The following is a 12,523-nucleotide window of genomic DNA, read 5'->3' as shown; positions in this document are numbered from 1 at the left end:
TGTTCATCATGTTCATTCACAGTCATAACTTCCTCCTCATTATCATCAACAACATCTTCCTCGACAGCGGCTGTTTTATCATCAAAATTCAGGTATTGACCAATATCAAAATCATTACACTCAGGGTCTGTTTCTTCTTCTAAAACATCATCTAAATCTGAGTATTGACCAAGATCAAAGTCCGAGTATTAACCAAGATCAAATTTCAAATACTGACTAGTACTCACAATTTTTTCTATTGGCTCATCATCGTCTAACTGGTCAATACGAAAATCGAAATTTGGTGCTGAAAGTTGATTGGGATTTGGATTAGGAAAATGTTGTGGGTTTTGAGATTGTGTTTGATATTGTGTTTGGTATTGAAAATGTGGTGAAACAAAATTTTCTTGGTGATGAAATTGTGGTGGAACCATTAAATTTTGATGTTGATAATAACGTTGTACATTGTGAGCACCATAAATTGGGGTTGAAGAACTTAGTTGATTACTACCCGCTACTGACCCAAATTCACTACTTCTAGGGTCAACAACATACAATGTAACATCATCTTCTTGCGAAACACTAATGTAAGAAATGAATCATTCAACATCTTTATTGTCGGTTAACAAATAAACTTTACCCTTTCTCTGATAAAATAGCCTAAATCCACTTAGAGGCTCTAAATTCAATTTCTTTGCAGCACGTAACATTAGAGTTTCATAAGTTAACTTTTTTAATGATAGTTTTAGTTGAAGATTCATAGGTAAAGGCATATATCGTAAAACACCATGAACATTCTCTCATGACCCTCCAAAACACAAATCTATCCAAACATGATCAACATTAGATGATTTCATTCTACAAATTGTGAATTAATTTACTAAACAAACGACCTATAAACTACATATCATCACTAACTTAGAGAAGAACATACCTTTATTAAGTTGATAGTTGATAATTTGGGAGAGAAATCATTGAAAAATTATATAGAAATAAAATTATGTAAAAACAAATTAGAGATGGGGAAGGATGTCGTTGGATATAGGAACGGATGTCGCCAGAGAGAGTGATAGATGGAGATGGAATGAGTTACGATTTAGGGATTTAGGTTATGAGTTATTGCTGTTGTGCAGTTATATACCCAAAACATTTGTGTTGCGAAAATAAAACCTGTTGCGAATTCAAAAATCGAGTTGCGAATTTAGAAATCGAGTTGCGAATTTGAAATTCAGTGTTTCGAATTTGTAAATCGCAACGCGAATTTGTAAATCATGTTGCGAATTTGGAAATCGCGTTGCGATTTACAGATTCGAGTTATGATTTACATATTCGCGTTGCGAATTTGGAAAATCGCAACGCGAATTCATAAAATCGCAATGCGATTTACATATTCGCGTTGCGAATTTGGAAAATGAGTTGCGAAATTGGAGTTCGCGTTGCGAATTCGAGATCGCGTTGCGAATTTGTCAGTCATTTTCGTAAATCCAAAAAAACTTGGTTAAAATCGTATATTATAAGGCATTTTCGGTCACTGAAGTTATTTTCTCTTTTTATAATTTATTGAAATGAATAATCAATCAATAAAATTAAAATTTAATTTTTTTAATTTTTTATAATATATTGCTACATGTAATTTATAAAACAAACAAAAATTAAGCAAAAAAACAAGAAGGGCAATCCTGTCATTTTACATTACTGAAATCAAATTCATATGACATGTCTGCGAACCAAACAGAATATGGAATTGGATTCCAATTCAATTTCCTGCCAACCAAACAGAATATGGAATTGGATTCCAATTCCTGATAGATTCCAATTCCTTCACAGATTCCAATTCCCTCAGAAACATTCCAACGAACCAAACGCCACCTTACTCTTTCTCGATATTTCTTTTCACATTGTGTAAAAATAATAATCATCACCTTAAACTTTTCACCCTAAAATTCATCACCAATCAATAAGAAGGTGAAACATACATCTATGTAATTAGTCAAAAATGAGATGAAAGTATTTGTTGTCATAAGCTATAACTTTTGAAAAGATGACACCATGTGTTCTATTTGCATACAATACAATCCTGAAGAAGTGAAAAATAAATGTACAAGTGGCAGATAAAGAGATTTCAAATGGTTGGGTCAAGTGTATATGATGATTAAATAAACATATGATCAAACTAAATAATTTTGTTATCTTGAAATTTCTACTTATAAAACTAAATGTTAAAAAAATTGTTACGAATTGCTTAATATTTTATTATCCTATAATCTCTTTATTTGTTAAAATTAAATGATTTTGTCATCTTAAAATTTCACCATCTAATTAAAATCTCTATCATGAATCTATATATGGTAAAATCAATGAGGAGATTACATTTAAATTGAGTTTTCTTTCCTAATTGAGCGAAAAATATCATCTAAGTGAGCTAATAGACGAGCATGTTGAATTCATAGATTCACCACCAGTTTTGCCTGGTAAGTTTGATGTGATCCAATTCAGCATCATGTTTACCATGGCTATTCCACCCTTACAAGGGAAGAAACTTTCTAACTTTACACATATATATGTTTATTTCAAATGTCTTATAGTTATTTTCATATATATTATATCTATGGTTATTATGATAATAACTTAATCATTAATATAGAAGATATAAATTATTATTATAACCTATAGTTCACATTCTTATATTATACATTATATAAGTTTATATACTTAATTTTTTTCTTTATGGTATGCATGTAGGCATATTCGGCCAATACTTGGGAGCTACATTGGAGCTAAATGGAGCATGCAACAGCAAGGAAACTTACATGGGAATGATTAGAAGAGCATAAGGAGCAAATTGGTGAAAAGTTGTCCGGAGGCCGTGAGCTCATAGCTGGATTGAGCTGAAGATTTGAACTACAAGATGACATCATTTCAACTGGGGAGCTACACCATCATCATCACCACTTATGACACTTCAAATATGTCCTAAGTCAAAATTTGTGAAATCGTACCTTTTCGCGAATAGTTGCCACCTCAAGAGGTACCTTTTCACAAGGAGCTGCCATAACATTCACCATGCTACAAGTCACCTATGGCCAGCTCACCTCTAGCTCATTCACACCAGAAGTAGCTCAAACATGAAGGGTTACCTTTCCCAAACATTGTGACCTTTCATGAATGATGCTTCCCATAAAGATGCCTTTTCATCCAAGAGCATATTGGTGAAGAAATTGCAAACAATAGAGGCTTAAATCACCAAGAGACATGATATAGAGTTCCATGACTATTCGGCCACACCCCCGTGCCTTGCATATGTGAGATTTGGCACCAATTTGAGGAGGCATATCACCATTCGGCCAAGGGAGATGTTCCCTCATCCTTGTCGAAACATCAAGTCCCTTTATGAAGGGTTAGCCGAACCATCACAAGCCTAAAGGACTCATTCATTCATTTTAAGCATTATGTACTTTCATCAAAAGCCATGTATCAACCGAATAGCTATGTAACCATTCGGCCAAGCCCTCTCATTTCCTATAAATAGAGTGGCTTGCCTTCATTTGCAATTATCTCATCTCATATATTAAAATTACTCTTGTGAGTTAATTTCTCTTCAAAGTTCTTTGTGAACTTTATCGATTAAACAAGTATAATTCCTATACTTGTGGCGTCATTCCTTCCATTTTGATTCTTAAAATTCCTAGATTAATATCTAGTTGGTTGAAGACACTATCACCACCCCTCAAGCAAGTTTGTAAAGACAGGGATTGTGCTCCTTAGCATTATTTCATCTTTGGCGTGTTTGAGATACAACTTCACCAGCATCTCCATTTCATCATCAACACCTTCAACAACATCCATCAAGACCATCAATTCCGCAGCCATCTCTATTCCATCCTTATTTCATTCCATTTCTTATATTTATTATTTCATTTAATCTTCCTTTATTAACCATATTCCTTTTCTCATCTATGTTGCAGCCAAGCTTATAATTCAAGGGCATCAGTACTTGTCAATCCTAGATCGGGACACAATAAAGCTATCTACTCTCTTCCATCAAAGCGTGTAGATCACCTTACATCAAATTTGTTTGCTCCATCTACTCGTATCAGTTTTCAAATTTAGATAATTCAAATGAACATATAGGTGTTATGTGAAGATCATATAATTTCTTTCTTAATATTGGGGAATGGGATTTCTACTCGTATCAGTTTTTAAATTTAGATCATTCAAATGAACATATGGGTGATATGTGAAGATCAAATAATTTCTTTCTTAATATTGGGGCATGAGATTTGAATAAATTTCAAAATTAAACAATTTGTGTATTAAATGCAAGAACGAATAGGAATTTCTCCAATACAAACACCATTCCAGTAATGGAATGGCCTAAGTTAGTAGGCCTCTCTTTGGTTGTAGCAGAGAAAAAGATTAAGAAAGACATGCCAGGAGTATAGATTCAAATGATTCTACCTCATTCGTATATTTTCAATGATTTTAACCAAAGAAGAGTTCGATTATTTATCGACCATTCAGGAAAGATTGGATGATTCCAAAAATTGGCTAAAACCAACTTTTCTGGGTTATGAAATAAATGTTACAAGCAGATGTTCTTACTTGAGGATTTGAAAATTGTTCTTCAGTTGTCACCTTCAAGTCTTCGATTAGTGTTTATCTTTGTGTTGTTATATCAATGGACTTTATTGTATTCTCATTTTTTGAATGGTTGCATGGAAAAATAATAAGAACATGGAACAAGGCTAGCCGGAATCTCTAGAAGAACATTCTTTTTTACCATTAAAATGGCTCAATGACTTCTCTTGACATTCTTGTTAACCTTTATATTTTTGGGCCATTAACCATTATCTCTGCACTTCAGGCCTAACGAATCATCAATTTCGTAAGAGAATCGACATTTACAAGCCGACCTAACACGAAAGGGACGTTCTTGTTGTGCACTGCATAGTAATTATCAAATCCCATGTCACGAGTTATTGGAAAACTCTCCATTTGGCAGAACCAAAGATCGAAACATCAATAAAATTAATAAAAATAGATGAAATCAAATCAAGTTCCACTTTATAAGGCACCAAAACTACCATTGCTTTACCATGGCTGACAACCAGCAAACCGAATCCTCTGAGAAACAGCCTGTTGAATCACCAATTTTACCAAGTAAGTTTTTTGCTCCCATGAAATTATATAGATGGTCAGTGGTAGTAGACTAAATTATGTGGGTTAAATGCAGGAACGTACGGGAGTTTGCCTGGATCAAGCACTACTCCAAAAATGGATTGGCCGGAATTAGTAGGCTTCACCCATGATGAAGCAGAGAAAAAGATTAAGGAAGACGTGCCAAGGGTTCAAATTCAGGTGGTCCAAGCTAATTCTTTTGTTACCATGGATTTTAACCAGGGAAGGGTTAGATTATACCTTGATGCTTCAGGAAAAGTTGATAGGCCTCCGAGAATTGGCTAAATTCAGTTTGTCTGGCGTTTAGAATAATATTGCAGGCGGGTCATTGATGTTTTTGTTTATGTACTTGTAAACAAGTTCTCAATTTTCGCTTCCGTCTTTGTACTGTTATATCTATGAACTTTCATGATGGAGCTCACTTGTTTAAACTCATACAACTGGTTTACATTATTTTGTTCCCATTTTTGGATGGATGAAACCGTTATGTAAAATTTAGATTTTTATATGGCTTGATTTAGATAATTGAATATTTGATAACGTTCTTGTATTATTTTGTTTGTATGGAGAGTCGTAGTTAGTAATTTTGCAGGATGATAGAAATGAAATATATGGGGAAAATCCAGAGAGATCACCTGTTGAATCTTGCATGATAACTTACATATAGGCTCTTACGGTTGATGTCAGACCTAAGATGATAATTGGTATTTATAGGTCAACATGGCTTAACAAATGTTAAGATTTAAGTCTTCATCAGTGTTTTGAAAACCGGACCGGTCCGGCCGGTTCAACTGGGAACCGCTATCTAGTCCGGTTCAAACTACACCGGTTGAATCGTTACTAGTGAACCGATTGGAACCATTGAACCGTTCGAACCGGACCGGCTAAAAACCGGGAAAAATCGAAAAAAACCGCCAATTTTGTTTTTTTTTTTTAAAATTAAACCAAACGACGTCGTTTGTTAAACGAGCCAAGTCGAACTCGAGTATTGCTGAGCTCGACTCAAACTTTAAAAGTAAGCTCAACTCGACTCAAACTCATGAACTAAAAATTATCAAGTTCAACTCGAACTCGAAATATAATATTAAAACTTGAACTCGAAAAGGCTTGAACTCAAAAAAAATTTAGAAGCTCGATTGAAGCCTAAAATTCGAGCTTAATTGAAGTGAAAGAATAGTTCACTCTATCCAAAAGGCTCCATGATTTTTAATGCCAAATTACCTCTATCATTTATAGAAGTTAGTTGGGATGCTCTTCTATGTTTCTTAGGCATGTGGGATTGTTTTGTTCTCATATTTTTACTCTTTAGACTTTTGAGATGTTCTTCTATGTTTCTTAGCTATGTAAGATTATTTTAAAAAAAATTAAATCAAATAATATCATTTTGTTATGATTTTTTAGCTCCAAATTTATTTTTTAATTATAGTTATATAATTATATTTATTATTTAATATGTTTTACCTTAAATATTATGTTGTAGTTAATTTGAATAATTTTGGTTCACTTGATTTTATGGTTTTTAACTTATATATATTATGACTTGCTTTGAATATGACTTGTGATATACAATTATTTTTTATTAAATATTTTTGGTATTTTTATTTAATTTTTTAAATAATTATGACGTCGTCCGATTCTTCTGACCGATCGGACCGGTTGAACCAGTGAACCGGTAGCATTACCGGTTCGCTAACCGGTCCGGTTCTGAAAACCATGGTCTTCATCATGAAAAAAAGTGAAGGTGTGATTACTTTTGACGATTGAGAATTTTTTATTTGAGTGAAGAGTCACAACCGATTATTTTACGGATTGATAAAGATAAGAGATGTGAGAGGAAATTCCAATGAGAGTCTGAAAGAGATCTGACAAGCGTCGTTTTAGTGTCAAATAATGATCCTTAATTTCAAATAAAAGAAATAAAATGATAGTATAGGGAAGAAGGATTAATCCACATGGACCTTGGAACTACTGATATTGAAGGCTTTTGATTCTGGTGTAGGCGAAATTAATAGTAAAAATGGGGATTTGTTTGTAGAACTTGAAAGTAAATTAAGAATTTAATCTAAAGGAAATTAAAGAAAATAAATTAAGATGAAAATTTTATTATAGTAAAAACAACCTCAGGATCGTTTTGCCTCAATTTCAACTGATCAATGAATAAGTTTTTTACTTCGGATTACTGTCGGTTACAGTCTATAGGGTCCAACCCTTGTAACTTGTTTTTCTCTCTAGTAAACCGACAATCCAAAAGCAATCTTTGAATTTCAGTCCATATGTAGACTAACTACAACTATCATCGTCAGTGCCAACTCAGTTTTAAGATTTGAAAAAACCCGACTCGAACTATATTGTCTCAATGAGAATCGACCTCGATCTCAATTTCCCTTAGCGGACCGCCGCTAAATGTGTTCACAGGAGGTCGAACTTGCTACTAGTCGATTCTTCCTCCCAACTTTAAATCAGAACAACTTCCAAACCAACGTCGACTTTTTGAAATGAAAGCATTTTGATTTTTAAAGGAAAGGTCGATTGACAATCCTAGTTTCCAGAAAATTGAGAATATAACCCGAAGATATTAGGTGATTTTCAATTATCACAATAGGAATTGAGTCATCACTTCCGCCTTTGGCTGATTGGAAAATTAGCTAAGTATGATAAAAATCATACTTTGCATTTTAAAGAAAAGAAAAGAAAAGAAAAGAAAACTTTATAAAATAATAAAGCAAAGAATAAAGGTGTTTTGTATGTGTTTTCAACGTTATCCTGAGAGGCATTTATAGTTTTCTAAAATCCTAAAAGTAATAAAAGATAATTCTTGAAAAATATTCAAATTAAATCCTAAAAACAAGAGATAATTCTTAATTCTAATTTTAAAAATGCGGCTGACTCGTTCGTCCTTCTAGAAGTACTGCCTAGACCTTCTGGAAGCTGCTGATTGGATGTCAAATCAGACACGTCATGCCCATAGTTATGCCTATAGTCATGCCCACTAATCCAACCTTAACTCCAAAATAAAAAATGCATAACTTCGCCCTTTTGGTGCAATTTTTAGAATCTGATGTCTTTCACAGAAAATGAATTAAACGACCAAATCAGGAACATAAACTAATAATCAATGAGCAATTAAAGATAAAATATTAACTAAATAAACCACCTATCAAGATCTCATGTTGAGCCTTGCATGATGACTTATATATAAACCTCGAGTGTTGATGTTAAATTAGTGTATTATATATCATGTGAGCTTGCAAGAAATCACGTAAGGATATGTAGGTATTTGGAGTACATAAAATGTTAAAAACTTCAAGGAACTTCTAAGAACATAAAATTTTGGAGGCTTCGATGAACTCAGGGGATCTCAACAATTGTTAGAAGAAGGAATGGAAGCAGGAGTGTAGCCTTCGGAAGAGATACAACAAGTCTTGCTTATAGTGGTAGTCTTTTCCGGTGGCAGATGTAGGTGTTATCTAGTGTTCACCTTAAAATATTAATTTTTTCATATTAATTATTTATTTTACTGAACTTCATACAAAAAAATTATATTATGAATATATATATGTCTACTCTAAAAACATTTCTAAATTCGTTACAAATTTAATACCCTGTACTGTTAGCCTTTGCTCACCTAAATTTTAAAATGGATTGTCTTGTTATAGGTGGCATGGAAACATAAAAGCCTATGGGGTAGGAAAGAAAATTACACAGAATGGTCCATTATAGAAGAGAAAATGAAGAAAGATGCGAGTGGTCCCTTGAGATCTTGTTTTAGTATCTGATATCAATGCAGTCAAGTACTGATGGAATGGTCTAAAAGCCTAGATTCAGTTTCTGGGCAGCATTCTATCATCTTCTCTTCCTCTATCAGACAACAAAAAAGGTATGCAGTCAAAAGTCTTCTTCTCTTTCCTGCATATTTTAGCCATAATTTCAGTGTTGGTTCATTTGGTTGGTATTAGTTTTGGACTGGTATCTGTGGGGAGCTTTTAAGTTTTTGCTTTTTGGTTATTTATTTGCCTTCTAAAATGTCAAAAACTCCCACAGTGCACTAGGCCACTGCGGCACTACCAAAGGATTCCATGTCAACTACAACAACACTGTTTCCATTGTTGCTTTGAATCATATCAATGGGTCCATGCTAGGGTGTAAATATATAGATTCATAAACCGTTTATTATATTAACTAAACAAAAATGAATAAAAATATGTTTGATTTGTTTATATTAAAAAATAATCTCGTTTATAAGTTCATTTATTGACTTATTTATAAATTCATTTATTCGGTTTTCCTTTTCTTTTTAATTTTTAATTTTTTTATTAATCTAATATAAATATAATGCAGTATTTATTCAAAAATAATTCTCAAGAGCTTAAAGTCTAAATCAAACACATAAACGAATTTTGAAGTTCGTAAAAAGCTTAAAAACTACTCGCACAATTTCAATATTAACATATTTATAAATATTAAATAAATATGTTTACAAGTACTAAACTAATTAAATACGATATTAAAAATCTAAACAAATATAAATTAAACAAAAACACCTTAAAAAAATTAAACATAAACACACCTTAAAAAATTAAACTGTTCAAACTCGATTTATTTACGGTGCCCGTGGTCCAAGCTATACTCAAATTACCTATAAATTAGAGTTATTTTGGTCAATTTGCAGCCCAGCTTCCAACATACAATCCCAACATTCTTTTTTCTAAAAACAAGAGAAGGAATAAAGATGAATATTAATAGTGATTACGACAGTAAGTCAACTAGTTTGGAATTAAGGACAATAATGCCTGTATAGTATACGAGCACATTAGATGCTACATCACAAATACAGAGGTACTGGTAGGGAAAAAACATTATCGCCATCACATTTTCCTAAACAATATCAGAAAGAGAGAATTTGTGCTTCAAAACATGTGAAACATCAGTGTCCTTTGTCCCTTTGGTTGAATGTTCCCATAGTTTTGCATATGATACAAGCTCAGCCCTTGGGCAAAAATATATAAAAACTACTAAAGAAAAAGGATTAAGAAAACACTATCTAGTGTCTCTAAGAAGGGCAAGTGGCGAGGTGGAAAGCGAGGCAAAACTAGTAGCAGCATTACCAGTTTCCATGAATGAATTTGAACTCATTTTATCAAATGATGAGGACGCGAATGAATTCACGTAAGCATCGAACCCGTTTCCGAAACCTTTGCCGCCATCGAAGGCCATCGGTGGTTGTAAATTTTCCGGTAATTCAGCTTCAACGTCGAGATACCTCACTACATGCCTCATGGTAGGCCATGCCACAGGCATGTCATTTGAACACATTAGGCCTAATTTAAGAACCATCAGCATTTCCCCTTCATCATATTTGCCATTCAGCCTAGAGTCTGCCAAATCAAGTAGTCTCCCTTGTATGAACTTCTCCCACACCCAATCAACCAACACTAATTCCTCACGCAATGCCTTGGGCTCAATTAGCCTTCGCCCACAGGCAACTTCAAGCAACAATGCACCAAATGCATAGACATCGGAGCTCGTTGTCGCCTTTCCGGGTAGCTCCGGTGCTAGATATCCCAATGTGCCGACTACTCGAGTTGTCCCCGGATTGGACCCGTGTTCGTACAATCTTGCAAGGCCAAAATCTCCTAATCTTCCATTCAATTCATCATCTAATAACACATTACTCGCCTTAACATCTCTATGAATCACTATTTGTTCGTAGCCTTCATGTAAATAAAGAAGACCTGAAGCAACACCTTTTATAATCCTGAATCTCTGCTCCCAATTCAGGATTGTTTTAGGCTCATCAAATACCATTAGCCATGAAATCATAAACAAGAAGAAGATCACCTCTTCTCCTGCACCATCCTAGTAACTGAACCAAGTTCCGATGTCGAAGCCTTCCGATACTAGCGATTTCCGATACGAATTCACGCAAGCCCTGCTTTGATTCACGAGAAACTCGCTTCACAGCAACATAAGTCTTTGAATGTCGAAATGTTCCTTTGTAAACCTTACCAAAACCGCCTTGACCAACAAGTTCTTGTCACTGAAACCATTGGTTGCTTTCTTGAGTTCTTCATAAGGGTATCTTTGTGGTCCAATCTCCAGCTCCCAATCTTCAATCACATCAGCGTTTTTAATTTTGAAGATGATATAAACGATGATGGATGCAGCAATAATGACAAGAATGACAGATGAAACCGAGACACCGACAGTTAAAGCTGTATATTTCTTTGGTGGTCCTGGAAGTGAAGGCAGAGAAGACAGATCAAGAGCTTGAGGTTGTCCATTGATTTTAAAGCTCCAACCCAAAACATAATGCGAGCTAGCAAGTAACCCAGTTGAAGCTGAGAAACCAACATACATGAACTCCTCAACAAAAGGTGAAAGATCCACATGAAAAGACAAGATGGGCAATCTGGGTCTTGTGGAATTCGGTGCCACGGTTACATTGATCACCTTTTCAACCCAATTGTAATCGATCCAAGCTTGGATTGGCTTCCCACTTTTGAGAGTGAGATTCTGCTTTGTGCCACCGTTGCTAAAGTAAGCTGCGGGAGCCGAAGCATTCGAGACCAAGCTGTTGAGGTCGATGCCGATATGGTTGTCGTTGATGCCCTGAAACTCAAAATCCTGAACCGTGTCGAACTCAACCGCAACCAGATGGTTGGTGAAGTTCCCATTATCAGTCGCATTGAGGATTCCAAGATACTGACTCGGGAGCGCCTTGAGATCTTTAGAAGTGGCGATTGTGAAAGCAAGCCCGTGCCCACCGAGCTTTAAATACTCGGGAACCGAAACGAAAACGAAAGAAGTAGAAAAGGAAACAGCTTGGCCATTAGGGGAGTTCTTGAATCTAAACGGGGAGCTGCAAAAAAGCATGACCCTGTAAACGACTGGTGTCATTTGTCAATCGAAGAATGCAATGTTTATCAATCTCAGCAACTCCAGTAAGTGTTAAGTTGTTGGGATTTAAGTCTTTGAATCCAGGGAAGAAGAGCTCAGTTGGTTGTGAAGAAGAAACTGAGATCAAGAGAAAGAAAAGTGGGAGGAGGAAAAAAGCCATGTTAAGTGAGAAGGGGAGTAGTTAAGCTTTGAGGAAGAAACCATGAAATTTTGATCTCATGGTAGTGATGATAGGAGATTAAAAAGACCAGTGATGGGTTTACAAGCAAAAAGGTTGAAACACTAGGCATCAACTTGGCTAAATAAGACATCCATGAGCCAAAAGATAAGAGATATGGAGGAGAAGAAAGCGAGGGTGACGCGTGTGTGTGGTAGTGGTTTTAGGTCAGGTTTTGGCGCAGATCACACCGAGCCAGAGTCTGAACTGTTGACTAGAAAATGAGCAGAAAAGGGCTTAGCCACGTTACTA

At 34.9% G+C, this 12,523-nt stretch overlaps 1 protein-coding gene and 1 pseudogene across 1 annotated transcript; one reads left to right on the top strand and one right to left on the bottom strand.

Moving 5' to 3' along the window:
- Nucleotides 1-5,075: 5,075 nt before the first annotated feature.
- On the top strand, nucleotides 5,076-5,450 carry LOC120151049 (subtilisin inhibitor CLSI-I-like). The gene is made up of 2 exons (XM_039163601.1): nucleotides 5,076-5,140; nucleotides 5,205-5,450. Exons 1-2 carry the CDS (start codon nucleotides 5,076-5,078, stop codon nucleotides 5,440-5,442), a joined length of 303 nt encoding a protein of 100 aa, XP_039019532.1. The 3' UTR covers nucleotides 5,443-5,450.
- Nucleotides 5,451-10,101: 4,651 nt separating this feature from the next.
- LOC120150802 lies at nucleotides 10,102-12,249 on the bottom strand (annotated as a pseudogene).
- Nucleotides 12,250-12,523: the final 274 nt, after the last annotated feature.

This window comes from Hibiscus syriacus, unplaced genomic scaffold (assembly GCF_006381635.1).
Source record: "Hibiscus syriacus cultivar Baekdansim isolate YM2019G1 unplaced genomic scaffold, ASM638163v2 tig00111027_pilon, whole genome shotgun sequence".
NCBI lineage: Eukaryota > Viridiplantae > Streptophyta > Magnoliopsida > Malvales > Malvaceae > Hibiscus > Hibiscus syriacus.
Note: the sequence above shows the minus strand (reverse complement) of the source record. Positions and strands in the feature narration are given on the sequence as shown.